Source organism: Micromys minutus (genome assembly GCF_963924665.1).
Source record: "Micromys minutus genome assembly, chromosome: 17".
Lineage (NCBI taxonomy): Eukaryota > Metazoa > Chordata > Mammalia > Rodentia > Muridae > Micromys > Micromys minutus.
In genome coordinates, this window is record NC_137952.1 from 34,091,068 (window position 1) to 34,107,967 (window position 16,900).

A 16,900-nucleotide genomic window follows, 5' to 3' on the forward strand; every position below is an offset into this window, starting at 1 on the left:
GTGAGCCAGCTCTATCTCCTTTCTGAATAGGTGGCAGTCCATGTGTCCTCTTCGCCAGTTCCGCAAACTTCCTGAGGAAGTAGTGAAGAAGATAGAGAAGAAGAACTTCCCCTTTGAGCGGCTGTATGACTTGAATCATAATGAGATAGGTGCGTGAAAGTCTTGTCCTGTCCTGCAGCCCAGGCATCTTTCTCTGTCAGCCTCCTGCTTCCCAGTCCCTAAGCCCTGGTATGTGCGTTTACACCCTACTGTTATATAAGCTCATTCTCACACTCAGGACTTTGACTTGTTAGTACTGCACTGAAGCTAAAGTGGGGAACCTGTCCACTGGCATAGAATCTGCTCTTCCCACAGTTGCCCTTGGGCCCTGTTTGCAGATTTGCTAGGCTGACTGGGCAGCAGCCACAATGCTCTTATTCCTCATAGGTGAGCTTATTCGAATGCCGAAGATGGGGAAGACCATCCACAAGTATGTCCATCTTTTCCCCAAGTTGGAGTTGTCAGTGCACCTGCAGCCCATTACACGATCTACGCTGAAAGTAGAGCTGACTATCACACCAGATTTCCAGTGGGATGAGAAGGCAAGGCTTGTTGGTCAGAGGGGTAGAGTTGGAGTTACTGAGTCCCCTCAATGGCTCATCATTATTTCAACCATGCTTGGGTTGGCAGGTCCATGGTTCATCAGAGGCATTTTGGATTCTGGTGGAAGATGTAGACAGCGAGGTGATTCTGCACCATGAATATTTTCTCCTGAAGGCCAAATATGCCCAGGATGAGCACCTCATCACATTCTTTGTTCCAGTCTTTGAACCACTACCTCCTCAGTACTTTATTCGAGTGGTGTCTGATCGCTGGCTCTGTGAGTATCTCCTCTGCGTCTCCTGCCTTCTGAAGATATGGAAGAGGGCTTTTTGTTTTGTTGTAACCTTGTCTCTGTTGAAAGAGTGATACAAACACAACCTAAGGTCCCCACTGTTAACAGATGGGCTGGGAAGGTCTGCTGGAGGATTGCTTTCTAACCTTCCATTCTCTCCTGACAGCTTGTGAGACCCAGCTGCCTGTCTCCTTCCGGCACCTGATCCTACCAGAGAAATACCCACCTCCAACTGAACTGTTGGACCTGCAGCCATTGCCTGTGTCTGCTCTGAGAAACAGTGCTTTTGAGAGTCTTTACCAAGATAAATTTCCTTTCTTCAATCCCATCCAGACTCAAGGTAGGTGTCTGAGTCTCATATAATTGGTTCCTGTGCTTGCCTTTTTTCTGTTCTGTTCTGTTCTGAGATAGGGTTTCTTTATATAACAACTATCCTGCCTATTCTGGAACTTACTCTATAGACCAGGCTGGCCTTCAACTCAACAGAGATCTATCTGCCTCTGTCTCCCAAGTGCTGGGATTAAAATTGTGCCCCGTCTCTGCCCTCCCCGCCATCCCTGCCTGCCTCTTTAAGGTTACCTAGTGTAAGTGTGTTGTGCAGCTGACACTTTGCTGCTCTGCAGATCTCTCTGAGGAGGACACAAGAGTAAGGTCTCTCCATGTTGTATTGTCATCACTCCTGCTCAGGTGCTAATGCATGTTCCTGATGCTTCGGTGTTCAACCAGATTGGGACCTCACTCTATCATTATAAATAATGACTGTTCACAGAGCAAGCACTGTGAGACACAGCCATCTGGACAGTGTTTCAAGCTTCTTTGTATATTGTGTAGCTGATTGACTTTGTGGTTCATGGTGTTCATAATCTTGACAAATGATGTTTTATTCCCCCACCCCTCTACATGTTTACTCTACATCTTTTGGTTTCTAGTGTTTAATACTGTGTACAACAGTGATGATAACGTGTTTGTGGGGGCCCCCACGGGCAGCGGGAAGACTATCTGCGCGGAATTTGCCATCCTACGGATGCTGTTGCAGAATTCTGAGGGACGCTGTGTCTACATTACCCCTATGGAGGCTCTGGCAGAGCAGGTGTGTAATATGCTGTGGGGCTGTCAGTTTCTCAGAAGCCACTTTATATGTAACTCCAGGTGGGGGTTTTCTCATCTCTGACAACTGCATTATCATTTCTTTTTTGTTTGTTTGTTTGTTTATCAAGTCAGGGTTTCTCTATGTAGCCCTGGCTGTCCTGGAACTTGCTCTGTAGTCCAGGCTGGCCGCAAACTCTAGAGATCTGCCTGCCTCTAGCTCCTAAGTGCTGGGATTAAAGGCCTGCAATACCACCACCACCTAGCACATTATCATTTCTTAGAGAAAAGCTTCCTTGTCATTTAAAGGCTGTTGTAGATCAAACAGTATCATTGATATAGTATGGTGGTACATGATGTCATCTCAGCTGCTTAGGATGCTGTGGCAACAGGTTTACTTGAACCCACAAAGTTTGAGGTCAACCTGGGCTCCCATCTCAAAACATAAGTGAAGCATAAGGTGTCATTGCAGTTGTCTGTCGTGTCTCTTTCCTCCTAGCAAGTGAGAGGCGAACATGCGGCTTACTGTTCTTACGTTTCTCTCCCCTGCCCATCAGGTGTACATGGACTGGTATGAGAAGTTTCAGGACAGGCTCAATAAGAAGGTAGTGCTGCTGACGGGGGAGACCAGCACAGACCTGAAACTCCTGGGCAAAGGCAACATCATCATCAGTACCCCTGAGAAGTGGGACATCCTCTCTCGGAGATGGAAGCAGCGCAAGAATGTCCAGAACATTAACCTCTTTGTGGTGGATGAGGTCCACCTTATTGGGGGCGAGAATGGGGTATGCTTGGCTTTGTAGTACAGAGAAGGACTGGTCCCACCCAGTTTATGTTGGGCCTGAGACTAGGGACTTGGGTACAGAGATTTCAGCTTATTGCCTTATTTCAAAAGGGTGACCTGAGTTTATATATAATGTTGCTTAGTAAAGGTTGTCTCTTTGAGGCAGGGAACCATAATTGGGACTGGCAGAGGTGGTTTACAAAGGGAAGATTAGGCAGAGGGTAGGGAGCCTGGGCCTGAAGTGACTCTTGCTCTTCTTCCCAGCCTGTCTTAGAAGTGATCTGCTCCAGGATGCGCTACATCTCCTCCCAGATTGAGCGGCCCATTCGCATTGTGGCACTTAGCTCCTCGCTCTCCAATGCCAAGGATGTGGCTCACTGGCTGGGCTGCAGTGCCACCTCCACCTTCAACTTCCACCCTAATGTGCGCCCTGTACCTTTGGAACTGCACATCCAGGTAGGACAGTCTTCATTCCTCCATGGCCTCAGGGATCCCTAGTTACCCAGGTCTAGTAACCTCAGTGTCTTCTCCCTTCCTCTCCAGGGCTTCAACATCAGTCACACACAGACTCGCTTGCTCTCTATGGCCAAGCCTGTGTACCATGCTATCACCAAACACTCACCCAAGAAACCTGTCATCGTTTTTGTCCCATCTCGCAAGCAGACCCGCCTCACTGCAATAGACATCCTTACTACCTGTGCAGCAGACATCCAGCGGCAGAGGTAGGGTGTGGTCTGGTTAATGGGATGAGTGGGTGCATGAAGATCATATTAAGTGGAAGTTGCCCCTTGCCCTGGATGTCCTAGATGAGGGTAGGGACTAAGGCTGGGATCTACCACAGACTGAAATACCCCTGACTTGTGCTTGTTTTTGTTTTGCCCAGGTTTCTGCACTGTACTGAGAAGGATCTAATCCCTTACCTGGAGAAGCTGAGTGACAGCACACTCAAAGAAACACTGTTAAATGGGGTGGGCTACCTACATGAAGGGCTGAGCCCCATGGAGAGGCGCCTGGTAGAACAGCTCTTCAGTTCAGGTAACAACACCCAAAGCTGTCGTGGTTGTGTGTGTGTTAAACCTGAGGATAGCCCTCATTTCACAATGCTAGCAGACTAGTGTATGTCTTAGCTCATTAGGTTCCTCTAAAATACTTACAATGTCATTGGGACAGGTATTCTTCCTGGCACAAAACAGGTACAAAAGCTAGTCTCGTTTCAGAACCTGGTTTTTCTGGAGTCAGGGGCCATTGGCCAGTAGACCTAAGTTCTGTGTGGATGCCAGAATTCTGGCACTTGTAGCAAAACCTTGAGGTGTAGCCAACTCTGTCACTCTTTGACTCTGAATCAACCTGGTTAGGACTTGTTCAGGGTAAGTTGATTTTGGTACCATGGCCTGAACTAGCCACATTGGGTTTGGTGTTAGCTTTCATCATCAGAGGGTCAATCTACCATGCGGTGTAGGTTTTGCTTTCCCTGAGCTTTGTGTTCTCTTGAATTGCTTTGTTTCTTCTGGGCTAGTCTGTGAGCAAAAGGCACCAATAGTGTGGTGCTGCCTTTCACAGCACTTAGTCAGGGTCAGGCCTTGTTCCTAGTCAGCCTGTCTGGTATTTGAAATAGAGCACTAGGTTGGCCACAGCCTGCCAATGAAGCAGATACTTTCTGGGAACCCTACTCTCAGTCTTCCTCTCCCTTACCCTGCTCAGGGGCTATCCAGGTGGTGGTGGCTTCTCGAAGTCTCTGCTGGGGCATGAGTGTTGCTGCTCATCTGGTGATCATCATGGATACGCAATACTACAACGGCAAGATCCATGCGTGAGTATAGTTGCTATGGGCATTGACAGAGCTCCCTCCTAAATGAATGTAAATCTACAAGTGCAGGTATAGAGAACTGAACATAGACCAGAGCTCCACTAGAGTGGAGTTAGTCACATCCCAGGATCTGCTCTTAACATTTGCTTTATAGTCATTGCACCTCTCTGTCTCGGCAGTTTGGAGATGAGACGTACATGGGAGGAAAGGAGGTTGTCAAGTTCTCCTCATCATGACAAGAAGTACAAGGTTCAATGTTTCTCAGAACCTGAATAATTTAACTTTGTTTTCTCCAAAATATAGATTATTTTGAAATTAGTTTTATGAGTTTAAAATGTCTTAATCTGGTTTTTGCTTTAGATTTTAGATTACCTTTTTGTTTTTTAAGATTTATTTATTTTTTATGTGAGTACACTGTTGCTGCCTTTAGACACACCAGAAGAGGGTACCAGATCTTATACTTGTGAGCCACATGTTTGCTGGGAATTGAACTCAGGACCTCTGGAAGAGCAGTCAATGAGCCATCTCACCAGTCCCTAGGTTACTTTTTAACCTGAAAAATGCACAGCCCTTAAGTTTGACTTCAGGTTTGGTTCTTTAATAGGATGTTATTTTGCTTCTGGCCTTAGATGGGTTTGTGGCTTTGGATCAAATTCCCTGAGTAATACATTTATGTCTCTTTCACGCTGAAACTAAAACACCTATGAGTAAGCAAGTGAACCGAATTGCTAAACACAGGTTCCTGCCCAGTTCTGCTGTAGTTTGACCTTAGCTCCCTGCATCTTCCGTCCCTGTGATTGAAGGCAGGCAGGCCTCCTGACTTGTTTCCTCATTTTTCTCTTCTGCCTCCAGCTATGTGGATTACCCCATCTACGATGTGCTTCAGATGGTGGGCCATGCCAACCGTCCCCTGCAGGATGACGAGGGGCGCTGTGTCATCATGTGTCAGGGCTCTAAAAAGGTCAGTTACAGGAAACTTTGATCTTTTAAACAGATTCTTGAACCTCTTTACTTTTAAAATAAACTTTTCACTCCATTCTGCCAGTTACTTTTATAATAAGCTGGATCCACAGAGAATTTCTCTCGTTTCTGTGGCTGGTGGTGATTCCATGGTACCGCACATGTCTTTCTACCTGTGGTCTTTCTTCAGGCACTGCTTATTGCTCTATCTATGTGGCTTGGCACAGCCCATTTCTGCTTTGTATTATATGATACTGTTTTCTAGACGCTTCTTTTGTCTGTTCTGTGTATCTCACAAAGGCCATTCCCTGCTGGATTACCCTTGACCCATTATTAACAAGTTGTTGCTTCTTCTTTTTAATGCTTCCCCACTCTCAATCCACAGGATTTTTTCAAAAAATTTTTATATGAGCCATTGCCAGTAGAGTCTCACCTGGACCACTGTATGCATGACCACTTCAATGCTGAGATTGTCACTAAGACCATTGAGAACAAACAGGATGCTGTGGACTACCTCACCTGGACCTTTCTGTATCGACGAATGACACAGAACCCCAATTACTACAACCTGCAGGGTCAGTGAACTGAAGAGCACACACTGCCCTCAAGGGTTTTCATATCCCTAGCTAGGCAGTGTCCTGAGACTTCCTCTTACATCTCCACAGGGATATCTCATCGTCATTTGTCTGACCATTTGTCAGAGCTGGTGGAGCAGACCCTCAGTGACCTGGAGCAGTCCAAATGCATCAGTATTGAGGATGAGATGGATGTGGCCCCTCTGAACCTGGGCATGATTGCTGCCTACTATTACATAAACTACACCACCATTGGTGAGGACCAGTGGCACGTGGCTTCTGGAGTCTTGGGATGAGAGATGCTAGCCAGCATTTGTCAGAGACGGCAGTGCAGAACAGCAGTGCAGCCCAGGCAGTTGATTCTTGTTATCCTGCTCTTCAGAGCCCCCTACCCCACATTGGCTCTTCTCACATTCCCTTGTTTTCTTTCAGAGCTCTTCAGCATGTCTCTGAATGCCAAAACCAAGGTTCGAGGACTTATTGAGATTATTTCCAATGCAGCAGAGTATGAGAACATTCCAATCAGGCATCACGAAGACAACCTCCTGCGCCAGGTGAGGGCATCAGTTTTAGTAGACCATTCAGGAGTGAAAATTTGTCTCATTTGCACATGGCTTCCTGTCACTGTATCCTCATACATTTCTTATACCTCCCTTAACCTCATCCGTCCTTCCCACCCTTACCTGTGGTTCTCCATCCTTCCCTCAGAGTCTGGTTAGCCACATGGTGTGTTTGGTGTGGATGGATCTCAGGTAGGGTTCTCTGTTTAGCACAAGCTCTTCTCTTTCACATTCTAGTTGGCTCAGAAGGTCCCCCACAAGCTGAATAACCCCAAATTCAATGATCCACATGTGAAGACCAATCTGCTGCTGCAGGCTCACCTGTCCCGCATGCAGCTAAGTGCTGAACTACAGTCAGACACAGAGGAGATCCTGAGTAAGGTAGTGTGCTGGGGTTTGGAGGTTCGCTGGCTGTTGGTTGCTTAGAAGGTTGGGTTCCCAGCTCACCTGCTCCTATACTCCTTCTTCATGCAGGCAATCCGGCTTATTCAGGCCTGTGTGGATGTACTCTCCAGCAATGGGTGGCTTAGCCCTGCTCTGGCAGCCATGGAGCTGGCTCAGATGGTCACCCAAGCCATGTGGTCTAAGGACTCTTACCTGAAACAGCTGCCACACTTCACCTCGGAGCATATCAAACGTTGCACAGATAAGGTGAGCACCTGGAGTGCTGGGTGATGAGTGTGAGAACATTGGTCCTAATCTGCAGGTGGATTGTGGGAAGTGAATATCAGCCAGAGAAACTGGTTCCTTTGAAGGAGTTCCCTGTGGGAGGTGCCAGAAGTGGTCTGTGTTCTTTCTAAAGCTGTTCTTAGATGACTGTGGGAGTGTGGGAAGTAAGATGAGCAGGTCTTTGGAGCTAGTGCTGCTTGCTTGTGGCCTGTATTCTCTGCTCCCCTGACTTGTGCATACCCACTGTAGGGAGTGGAGAGTGTTTTTGACATCATGGAGATGGAGGATGAAGAACGGAATGCATTGCTTCAGTTGACTGACAGCCAAATTGCAGATGTGGCCCGCTTCTGTAACCGCTACCCGAATATTGAACTGTCTTATGAAGTGGTGGATAAAGACAGCATCCGCAGGTGAGCAGCAAATGCCCAGAGTCCTACCCTGGGGTCTCTGCCCACAGCCACAGTGCTTACATACTGTTTTGTTTTCAGCGGTGGGCCAGTTGTGGTGCTAGTGCAACTAGAGCGAGAGGAAGAAGTCACGGGCCCTGTTATTGCACCTCTCTTCCCACAGGTATGTCCTGGTAACTGGCTTTGCCACGAATCCATTTGAGGCCCTGCTAACTGGCTAGGTCTTGGGCACAGGATATATTTTGCACCAGGGGAGGGTAGTCTAGGTAGTGAACTCACAAGGCTGAGTATTAATCTTGGAACCATGGATTATATTTATTTTTTGTTTTGAAACACTTTAGATAGCTGGTTGTTAACATCAGGTAATGTTCTATCTCTTTTAAGATACATTTATCTACAAATGGCTCCAGGACTCTTAGACTTTTCTAGCTGGTCTTTTCTCAACTATATTTCACTCTGGTTCTAGTTGCAGATTGCTTTTTTTTAATGAACATAAGGAAATTTCATCTTTAGGCAGGAAAATTGAAAGTTGGGTGCAGATGCTAGATAAACTTCATGTACTTCCATAGACAAGCTGCTCATGTTCAAGGAAAGTGCCACTGGGCACATGGGCTCTACTATGGCCAACAGAAGGCTTCTCAGGAGACAAGATGTCAGAGGAGGCCCCACAGGCTTGCTTTGTATTCTCTGTGTTGCAGGTTCAACTCCAAGTTAAGATTTCAGCTAGCTTGCCCTGTATATAAGTTTCTTAAGAGCTTGAAGCTTATGTGCTCCAAGGCTAAAATGTGTCTTAGATTCATTAACAAGCATTAAATAAAAAGGTGCCCCAAGTTATGGAAATGAGATAGAGTTGGAAAATTAGTCTATGTATTTGAAGACTTAAAACTCTTGAAGTGGGCTTGGTCAGACAGTTCAGTGGTTAGGAACACTGGCTGGCAGGGGTTCTGAGTTCAGTTCCCTGCAACCTCATGGTAACACATAGCCATCTCCTGGCATGTAGGTGTACATGCAGACAGAGCACTCCTACATTTAAAACAAACCAAAACAAACCCTTTTCAAGTTGTTGTTTAAGCAGCTTTGGAGTTTTAAGCTGAGTTTTGTTATTCTATTTCATAACCACTCTCACACTTGCTTGTGGCCATCAAGGTTTACAAGCTCAAGTTGTTGGTTTTTGGTCCCTGTAGAAACGTGAAGAGGGCTGGTGGGTTGTGATTGGAGACGCCAAGTCCAACAGCCTCATCTCCATCAAGAGGCTGACCCTGCAGCAAAAAGCCAAAGTGAGTGTATACAATCGGCCCTGCATCTGTCCCTGGGATTGCACTGGGGGATTGCCTTCTCCCTGGTCCTCACTAACCTCATTTTTTCTTCTGCCTGTTCTCTAGGTGAAGCTAGACTTTGTGGCCCCAGCCACAGGTGGCCACAACTATACCCTGTACTTCATGAGTGATGCTTACATGGGATGTGACCAGGAGTATAAATTCAGTGTGGATGTGAAAGAAGCTGAGACAGACAGTGATTCAGATTGAATCTGAGGCATTGAACCTGAAAACATGAATCTGGACAGTTCCAGAGGGACTGGTTTTGGAGACCAGGTCTGAATAGCCCGAGGTGCTATTCAGGCTGCTGCTGTTCCCAGTCCACATCCAGTTACTCTCCTACATTGGAACTTAGTTCAAGGTCTGGGTCCAGTATTTTCAAGTGTCATGTTAAGCATGAACTGTACAATATTTGGAGGCATGGTTTTTTAGTTCCTTGAGTCAGACATTCTAATAAATAATTTGAAAAGAAAAAAACCTATGTCCTTAACAGTGATACTAAATTTTCTTCAATCAAAGGTCCTGGCCACAAAAACCCTTTTTGGCACTGAACCTTCCTGTGGAATACATAAAGAACAAACTTGCCCTCTACTTGGGTTTAGTCTGAAGGACAAAACAATAGTAAATTAGCTCCTCTTTAGTCATGCTAATGACCTTAGCCTCTTTTATAGATGTTGCTGAGTGATGGCAAAGTTAGTGTCAAGGCAGGAGCTGACTCCATCTTGGCGAGACCAACAGGTAGTTGAAGTTCTGCAGTCTTCCTGGGAGGGAAGTCTTCTATCACAGTCTCACATACTTCTTCAAATGTGTGCTTTCTGTTCTTTGGGACAGTGAACAACACTGAAAGGTGATTCATTTTCCCCTAGGCCAGCTGTTTTAAAATAATGGTCTCAAAACCCCATTCCCCTTCAGAAACTTAAAAGCACAGCCCCAAAAGCTTTTATTACCTAGGTTATATTCATTAAAAATTAAGGCAGTTTGTTTTATAAAAACTTCATTAACATATTTTAGAAAAAATAAACTCTGGGAGAAGAGTAGCCTGGTACAGTGTCACAGTTACTTTATATCTAGCTTAGAAGAACCAGTTAGGACCTAGAGCTATGTCTGGTTGAGCTGAGCATGTCAACTTCAGGGGTGGAAAAGAAGAGTTTTCAAGTAACTGGCTGTCCTCTGATTCTACTGTTCGGTACTGTATGTGGAAGTTTCCTAAAGGCACCGTAGGCTCTTCAGCTGCACCCTTGCTTCTCGGACTATTAACCCACTGTCCCAGCCACATATCTCACAACATCCATGCACTTGCTAATTTCATTACCATTAAAGTTTGTTGCAACACAAGTTTTCAGAAATTCTAATTTTGTTTTTTTAAACATTTACCATCATCCCCAGCAGTGAAGGGTTTGGCATGTTCATTTTTCAGGAACATAGCTAAATATTCCAGGAATCTGCAGATCACTAGTCTCTACTGCTCTGGATGCTGCCTCTACTGACAGCAGAAATCTAAGGTTACCACTGTACAGTGTAAAAAAACAAGTGAAGGCTCCAGTTTTGGAGACAACTCACACCCAAACCCATAGCATTTCTCAATGTTCGCCTAATCAGCATTCTTCTAGAAAGCTAATTAGACATCTTATTCTCTGCCCTGAAAAACACCTCAAATTTGGCACATGCTATTATCTCAGATTTCGTTTTGTTTTTTTATGGTTACTGTCTCCCTAGCTGTCCTGGAACTCACTTTGTAGATCAGGCTGGCCTCTGCCTCCTCTGCACCACCACACTGGCCTGCTGTTTTCATTAGAGAGCCTCAAGCTATTAATGTTTTCTGTTTCTCACTGAAAACCAATTCTTTATAGGGGTTCACAGCATAATGTCTCAAGAGGCATGTGGCAGTTTCTGAGGAGAAGCAGAGGTGCCATTTTACAATAAACAAACTTATATTGGGGGAGGGGAGGGAACAATTCCTCTAGTTTTGAATGTCTTTTTTTTTTTTAAGAAAGGGTCTCATCCCAGCCTGGCTTCAAACTTAACCACATAGTCCAGGGAAGGTGGAACCCATTTTAAATAGTTTCTAAGAAATTATAAATGACCTTACTTATAAAACAGGAAGTGGAACACAGATGGATTGTTTGTATAAAGCTCACAATTTCAAAGGTTCTCATTCATTCATACATATTTATACAATGATTATAAATATATTTACCCCCAAAATGTAACACTATACCCTAAATCAAGCAAAACTTTAGTACAATATACTGCTGTTCCATGGTTCTGTTGAATGGCTTCCTCACATCAAGGAAGGGAAACAGTGAATGGTCCTCAGCTAAATGAAGGTCAAGGATGCTTCAGGTCTTCTCCATGATGAGGAAAAGTCTTAGGACATTTTCTGTGGGAATCCAGACTCCCAAGTCAAGCTGCAACTCAGAGACCTGCAGGCTGGTGATACTCCCAGAAGGCTACCTCCCCATCATCACTGCAAGAGGCCAGGAGCCCTGGCTCCTTGGGATTCCAAGCCACACAGTTGACATCCTGGGAATGGGCCTGACGAAGATGGGCTGTCAGAGAGAAGGTGGGCTGCTGTGGGTCTGAGCCTGGATCTTCCTCAAACACTCGGATGGCATCATCTCCACAAGCTGTAGCCAGGGCTCCTGTCAGCTGACACCTGAGAGAAGAGCATACATGCCAGGCTGTTAGAAATGATTCCTGCCTCTCCAACCTGGCAAACTGGAAGTGTTCAACGATCTCTGGCCAAGTTTCTTAAACTTCAGGTCTCAGAAAAGTTTTTCTAACCACATCAACCAAGGCCCTCCCTCCTATTCCTCGGGTGTTCTCATATTTACTCCAGCTACAGATGAGACCAAGTCACATTTTCCCCGTTTTCTAAGGATTTATTTAATGTATGAGTGCTCTATCTGCATGTACACCTGCATGTCAGAAGAGGGCATCAGATCTCATTACAGTGAGCCACCATGTGGTTGCTGGGAATTGAACTCAGGACCTCTGGAAGAACAGCCAGTGCTCTTAACCACTGAGCCATCTCTCCAACCTTCCTTAACCGCCTTTTAACACTGATATCAACAGGTTTTATCATAATTTAGTCTTCTTTTTAAAGTCAAGAACTTTAAGCACTGAAGATTCCTCCATTACCTATCACTGTATAAAACTTTTGAGCCTGAAATGTTCAACTGCCTATTCATTTTAGTAAGTTATAAAAACAGCAAAAATTCCAATTGTCTAGCAATGAATGTTTGAGTTTGTTTTTTAAGGAGACTTTTTTTGTTACTGTAAGATTTGTTTGTATTTTATATGTATAGGTGTTTTGCCTATATGTAGTCTGTGTACCATGTGTATGTAGTATCCACTGAGACTGAAAGGTTGTCATATCCCCTGCAACTGGAGTTACAGATGACTGTTAGGTGCCATGTGGATGCTGGGAATAGAATTCAGGTCCTCTGGAAGAGTACCCAGTACTCAGGCATATATCTCCAGCTCCAAATTTTAAGTTTAATTTTAAGTAGTTAAATACCTACTAAAACAAAAATAAAAAACCAACCCCCTTAGCTAAAAGTACATTTCAGTTTTAGCACAGAAGATGTCATAAACTTAGCTTTTACTTAATAGGTGTGAATGTATGTGTGTGGTAATTTTCCATGAAGTCAAAATACTTGAGTCCATTTTCTTTGTTTTTGTTTGTTTGTTTGTTTTTTGGGTTTTGTTTTTTGTTTTTTGTTTTTTTGTTTTTGAGACAGAGTTTATCTGTGTAGCCCTGGCTGTCCTGGAACTTGATCTGTAGACCAGATTTGTCCTTGAATTACAGAGATCTGCCAGCCTCTGCCTCCCACTGAGTCCACTTTTATGAGATAGATATTTCCAAATGTTTGCTATAAATATAGCTTAACTATATAACTTTTTTTTTCATGGTTTGGAATTACTTTTAAGACCCAAGACTCAGGTTCAGAGTCGCCTCTAACCTCCTCTCTTCTAAGAATGGCCAGCTTTTCTAGTTTCAGTAAGAGTCAGTTACCAAACCACAAACTCCCTAGTCACAAATGCACATTCAATGACCATTTCAGGAAGGTCCAAAGGTATATGAATCCTAAGGGCAGGTACTGCCAAAGCCAGGGATCTCCTGTTCCTAGAACCCCAGGCCAGACAGTTACAAGCCAGCATGGGAGGCTTAATATGAAGGAATGCAGAGCAGCAGAGGCCATGCCATCTCTAAAATCATTGCTATGGGGATGGGATCAAGTCTTACCAAGCAACGTCGTAAATGGTCCTGGTGTGGAAGCCTGATAAAGTGCAGATACATTTCCAGCTGGGGTCTGAGCCACTGCATGCCAACCCTGTGTGACAGACTTTTCTTAAACCCAAGTATCCTGTATCTTGAGTACCTCTATTACAAAGGAGATCCTAACATGCCCTTCCTCCTCTTGCCAATCAATCAATGAGTCCTTGTACCAACTATGTTCCCACCCTGCTTATCTGCCTTACACACTGGAGCTGCCCAAGAATTCAGAGAAGAAAGCATCTGCGTTCCACTGCAGGCTAGATCTCACTAGTTAAGCTGCCTTTTAAGGCCACCCACTAGCCAACCCAACCCCACCAGTCCCACCAACTCCTCCCTTCTAATTCTGTTTTGCCTCAGAGATCCCATTCCTCACATTCAGTTCAGATATTCCCACCATCAGCCAACTCATCAATTCATGCTGCTGGGTGTTGGTTTTTTGTTTGTTTGTTTGTTTTGTTTTTTTGAGTTAGGGTCTCACTGTGCAGCTCTGGAACTCAGGTTAGCTTTAAACTCAGAGATTCCACTGCCTTAGTCTCCAAGTACTGAGGTTAAAGGCATGTACCACCATGGCCAGGTTTTTGGTTTTTTTTTTTTTTAAGAGACAGGGTTTCTCTGTGTAGCCCACCCTGTCCTAGAACTCACTATGTAGACCAGCCACCTGCCTCTTGTTCCACAAAGCTATCCCTAGTTCTTTCAGTGCTTCTCTGGGGACCTGTGACAAACTGAGTCCAAATTTGTGATCCATGGAAGACTGTATGTCTGGCATATATCATATATATCTGGTAAACTAAAAAAACTTTACGGAAAGAAGTCTCCTCTAACTCCCTGACCCTCACCTTGTTCATTGCCAGGTAGATCCTGGCGCCAGATGCGCACAGTTCGGTCATCACTGCAGGAGGCCAGCCGCTGGCCACTGGGATCAAAAGCTATGCTCCACACAGTGGACTCATGACCTTCAAGGGTGGCACAGCAGACCCAGTCATCCCCTTCTTCCTGGTATAGCTTCACTGTGTCATCATAGCTAGCAGAAGCTAAAAGCTGAAAGAGAAAAGAGATCCAGCATTTGTCTGTATGGTTTAAGAGGTGCCCATGGTCCGAATCTGCTTGGCTCAGGGAGTGGCACTATTAGGAGGTGTGGCCTTGTTGGAGGAAGTCACTTTGCAGGTAGACTTTGAGACCCTCTCCTAGCAGCCTGGATGCCAGTCTCTTGGTTGCCTTTGGATCAAGATGTAGAACTCTCAGCTCTCTCTCCAGTACCACGTCTGCCTGCATGCTGCCATGCTTCCATGCTTCCTGCCATGATGATAGTGGACTGAACCTCTGAACCTGTAAGCCAGCCCCAATTAAATACTTTCCTTTATAAGAGTTGCCTTGGTCATGGTGTCTCTTCATAGCACTAAAACCCAAACTAAGATGTTGCAGTAAATAATCTCCAGCTTTGCCAGCTCCTGTGGGGCAGTCTGGCACTACAGGGATTTCTAACTTGGTGCTCTAAGATGCCTCTAAGAACTCAGGCCCAGTTCACTCCACTGCCCCGTTGCTTCTGTCCAGGAGGATACGACTGCCCCAGCGTGTTCCTTTCCTCCACCGCCCAGCACAAACATGACTCCATAGACTGATAACTTATCAAACAGGTTTATATGTTAAATTCTCAATCCACAAACCCTCTACACAATAAGCTTACAACCAATGGACAAAGGAATAAACTGCCCATCTATATGAGATAAATAGACCCATAGAAACCCTTAGAAATAATATCAACCTTATCAACTAGAGATGTGCCGAGAGGAACATAAACACTGTGTCTTCCATCTTCTCCTCCAGGAATCTCTCCTCCCTCAATCTCCTCCTCCTGCCTCCTCTTCCACCTTCCTAGATCTTTCCCCGTCTCCTCTCTCCTGTCCAATCATGTATCCCCTTAACATAAACCTACACTAAGACACAATGGTTCCAAAATCAAACCCTGTCAGAGTAGGACAGTCCCAGAGATCCCTGTAAGAACGAGGGTGGTTTTGAAGAGGGAGGCAGGTTGAATGCAAACCCCCGCACCAGGCTGTCCTACCTTGTCTCACTTACCTCCTGGCTTGGGTGCCAAACCACATGTTTAACGTCCTGTGTATGAGAGTTGAGGACACTCACACATTCATACTCATCCTCTTCATCAACTGCGGAAGAAGCAAATTAGAACCAGAGGTGACCTGTCAGGGACAAAGCTGAAAGTCCGTGAGCTGGTTTTCTGCTCTACCCAGAGGCACCTGGACTCACCTTCCCAGACCCACACGCTCTTATCTCTGCTGCAGGTAGCCAAGAGGTTGCCAGATGGGGCCCAAGCCACAGACTTGACCTCATTTTCATGACCCTCAAGAGTGGTCACACACTGGAAAGGGAAAAGATTGAGTTAATGGCAACTAAGTATCCTAGGCTCTAGTAAAATAAATTTTGTAATCTTGTTGTTTTGGGAGAGCCCAGGATTACCTTGGTGGACTTATGGCAATCCTCCTGCTTCAGTGTCCCAAACACTGGGATTACAGTCATGAACTACCATACTCAGAAACCATTTCTTTAGTGTAAAAATTAAGTAAAGGTTGTACCTAATAAGCCCAACTGGTTCAAGCTGATCAAGCACTGGGGTGCAAACAGGTAATAATCTGCTCCCATCCAGCCTGGTTACCTCGAAGTCATCCTGGTTCTTCTTCCAAATGCAAGTGGTAGCATCAAAGCTGGCAGATGCCAGGTAATTTCCACAGGGGGACCAGGCCACTTTCCTAACGGTGCGCTGATGGCCTTCAGAAAGAACAGACTTGCAAATCCAGCTGTCCCCTGTAAGCAGAGAACAGGCTAGGCTTTGGAGCACCATCAATGCCATTCAATAACTGGTACTAAAAGTGAGACAAAGTCAGTCACCATTACTACAATGATGCAACCGACTGCTTCCTCTGGAAGGGGTCCTAAAACTGTCAAATTGCTCTTCAGACTACTTTCCTCGTTTTTCTACCTCATCAAATATCCCAATTTCCGCAACAATCCGAGCCTGTCTGTTGACGCTTGCACATTCCTTCCCCTGACACTTTTCAGAGTAGCGTTTTCCTCGGCACCAGAGCCAAAAGCCAGCCAGGCCTTACCCTCGGTGCCCCAGATGCGAATTTTACGGTCGCCTCCGCATGAGGCCAATAGGGTCCCCGTGGGGTTCCAGGCCAGGAACCAGCAGCGGGAATCCGGGTGCGCCAGGACGCGGCTCTGCAGTACCAGCGAATCCTTCATGGAGACTGTTTTAGGGTGAGGAAGGAGGAAGCGGAGAGAAGCAACGCGCCGAACGCGCTGGCTACTATAGGACCGTCAGATGCACAGATTCTGCAAAATATGTCGCCCTAAGAATTGACGTGTCCGCTGTTGGTGCCGCACGACCTTCTGGGACTTATAGTCACTCTCCTCACCCTCTGTAACTGGAAGCCTGGCAGGACAGTCCGGAACTACCAGTCCCCTGATGCCCTGCGCTAGAACAGGCGGCGCGCGCGCACACAGTGACGCGCGGCGGGGGGGCGTGGGAGGGGGAAGGGCGAAGGCCGGAGAAGGAGGAGGC

The 16,900-nt window shown here is 45.7% G+C and overlaps 2 protein-coding genes across 2 annotated transcripts in view; one reads left to right on the plus strand and one right to left on the minus strand.

Annotated features, from left to right (window-relative positions):
• SNRNP200 (small nuclear ribonucleoprotein U5 subunit 200) overlaps window positions 1–9,541 on the plus strand; it is a 29,050-nt gene extending 19,509 nt beyond the window's left edge. Inside the window, exons 26-45 of the mRNA XM_080931109.1 lie at window positions 31–149; window positions 427–581; window positions 670–859; window positions 1,041–1,214; window positions 1,804–1,964; window positions 2,518–2,745; window positions 3,009–3,200; window positions 3,288–3,466; window positions 3,628–3,779; window positions 4,446–4,554; window positions 5,404–5,512; window positions 5,897–6,086; window positions 6,177–6,341; window positions 6,519–6,640; window positions 6,884–7,027; window positions 7,121–7,297; window positions 7,565–7,725; window positions 7,804–7,885; window positions 8,907–8,999; window positions 9,105–9,541. Of these exons, the coding sequence (XP_080787235.1) occupies window positions 31–149; window positions 427–581; window positions 670–859; window positions 1,041–1,214; window positions 1,804–1,964; window positions 2,518–2,745; window positions 3,009–3,200; window positions 3,288–3,466; window positions 3,628–3,779; window positions 4,446–4,554; window positions 5,404–5,512; window positions 5,897–6,086; window positions 6,177–6,341; window positions 6,519–6,640; window positions 6,884–7,027; window positions 7,121–7,297; window positions 7,565–7,725; window positions 7,804–7,885; window positions 8,907–8,999; window positions 9,105–9,248 (3,046 nt within the window). The 3' untranslated portion in view covers window positions 9,249–9,541. The remainder of the gene's footprint in view (window positions 1–30; window positions 150–426; window positions 582–669; window positions 860–1,040; window positions 1,215–1,803; window positions 1,965–2,517; window positions 2,746–3,008; window positions 3,201–3,287; window positions 3,467–3,627; window positions 3,780–4,445; window positions 4,555–5,403; window positions 5,513–5,896; window positions 6,087–6,176; window positions 6,342–6,518; window positions 6,641–6,883; window positions 7,028–7,120; window positions 7,298–7,564; window positions 7,726–7,803; window positions 7,886–8,906; window positions 9,000–9,104) is intronic.
• A 10-nt stretch (window positions 9,542–9,551) lies between these two features.
• Window positions 9,552–16,733, minus strand: CIAO1 (cytosolic iron-sulfur assembly component 1). Its single transcript, XM_080931111.1, has 7 exons — window positions 16,443–16,733; window positions 15,992–16,140; window positions 15,586–15,697; window positions 15,397–15,485; window positions 14,157–14,358; window positions 13,288–13,375; window positions 9,552–11,694 (listed from the first exon to the last, which is right to left on the minus strand). Exons 1-7 carry the CDS (start codon window positions 16,579–16,581, stop codon window positions 11,454–11,456), a joined length of 1,020 nt encoding a protein of 339 aa, XP_080787237.1. The 5' UTR covers window positions 16,582–16,733; the 3' UTR covers window positions 9,552–11,453.
• Window positions 16,734–16,900: the final 167 nt, after the last annotated feature.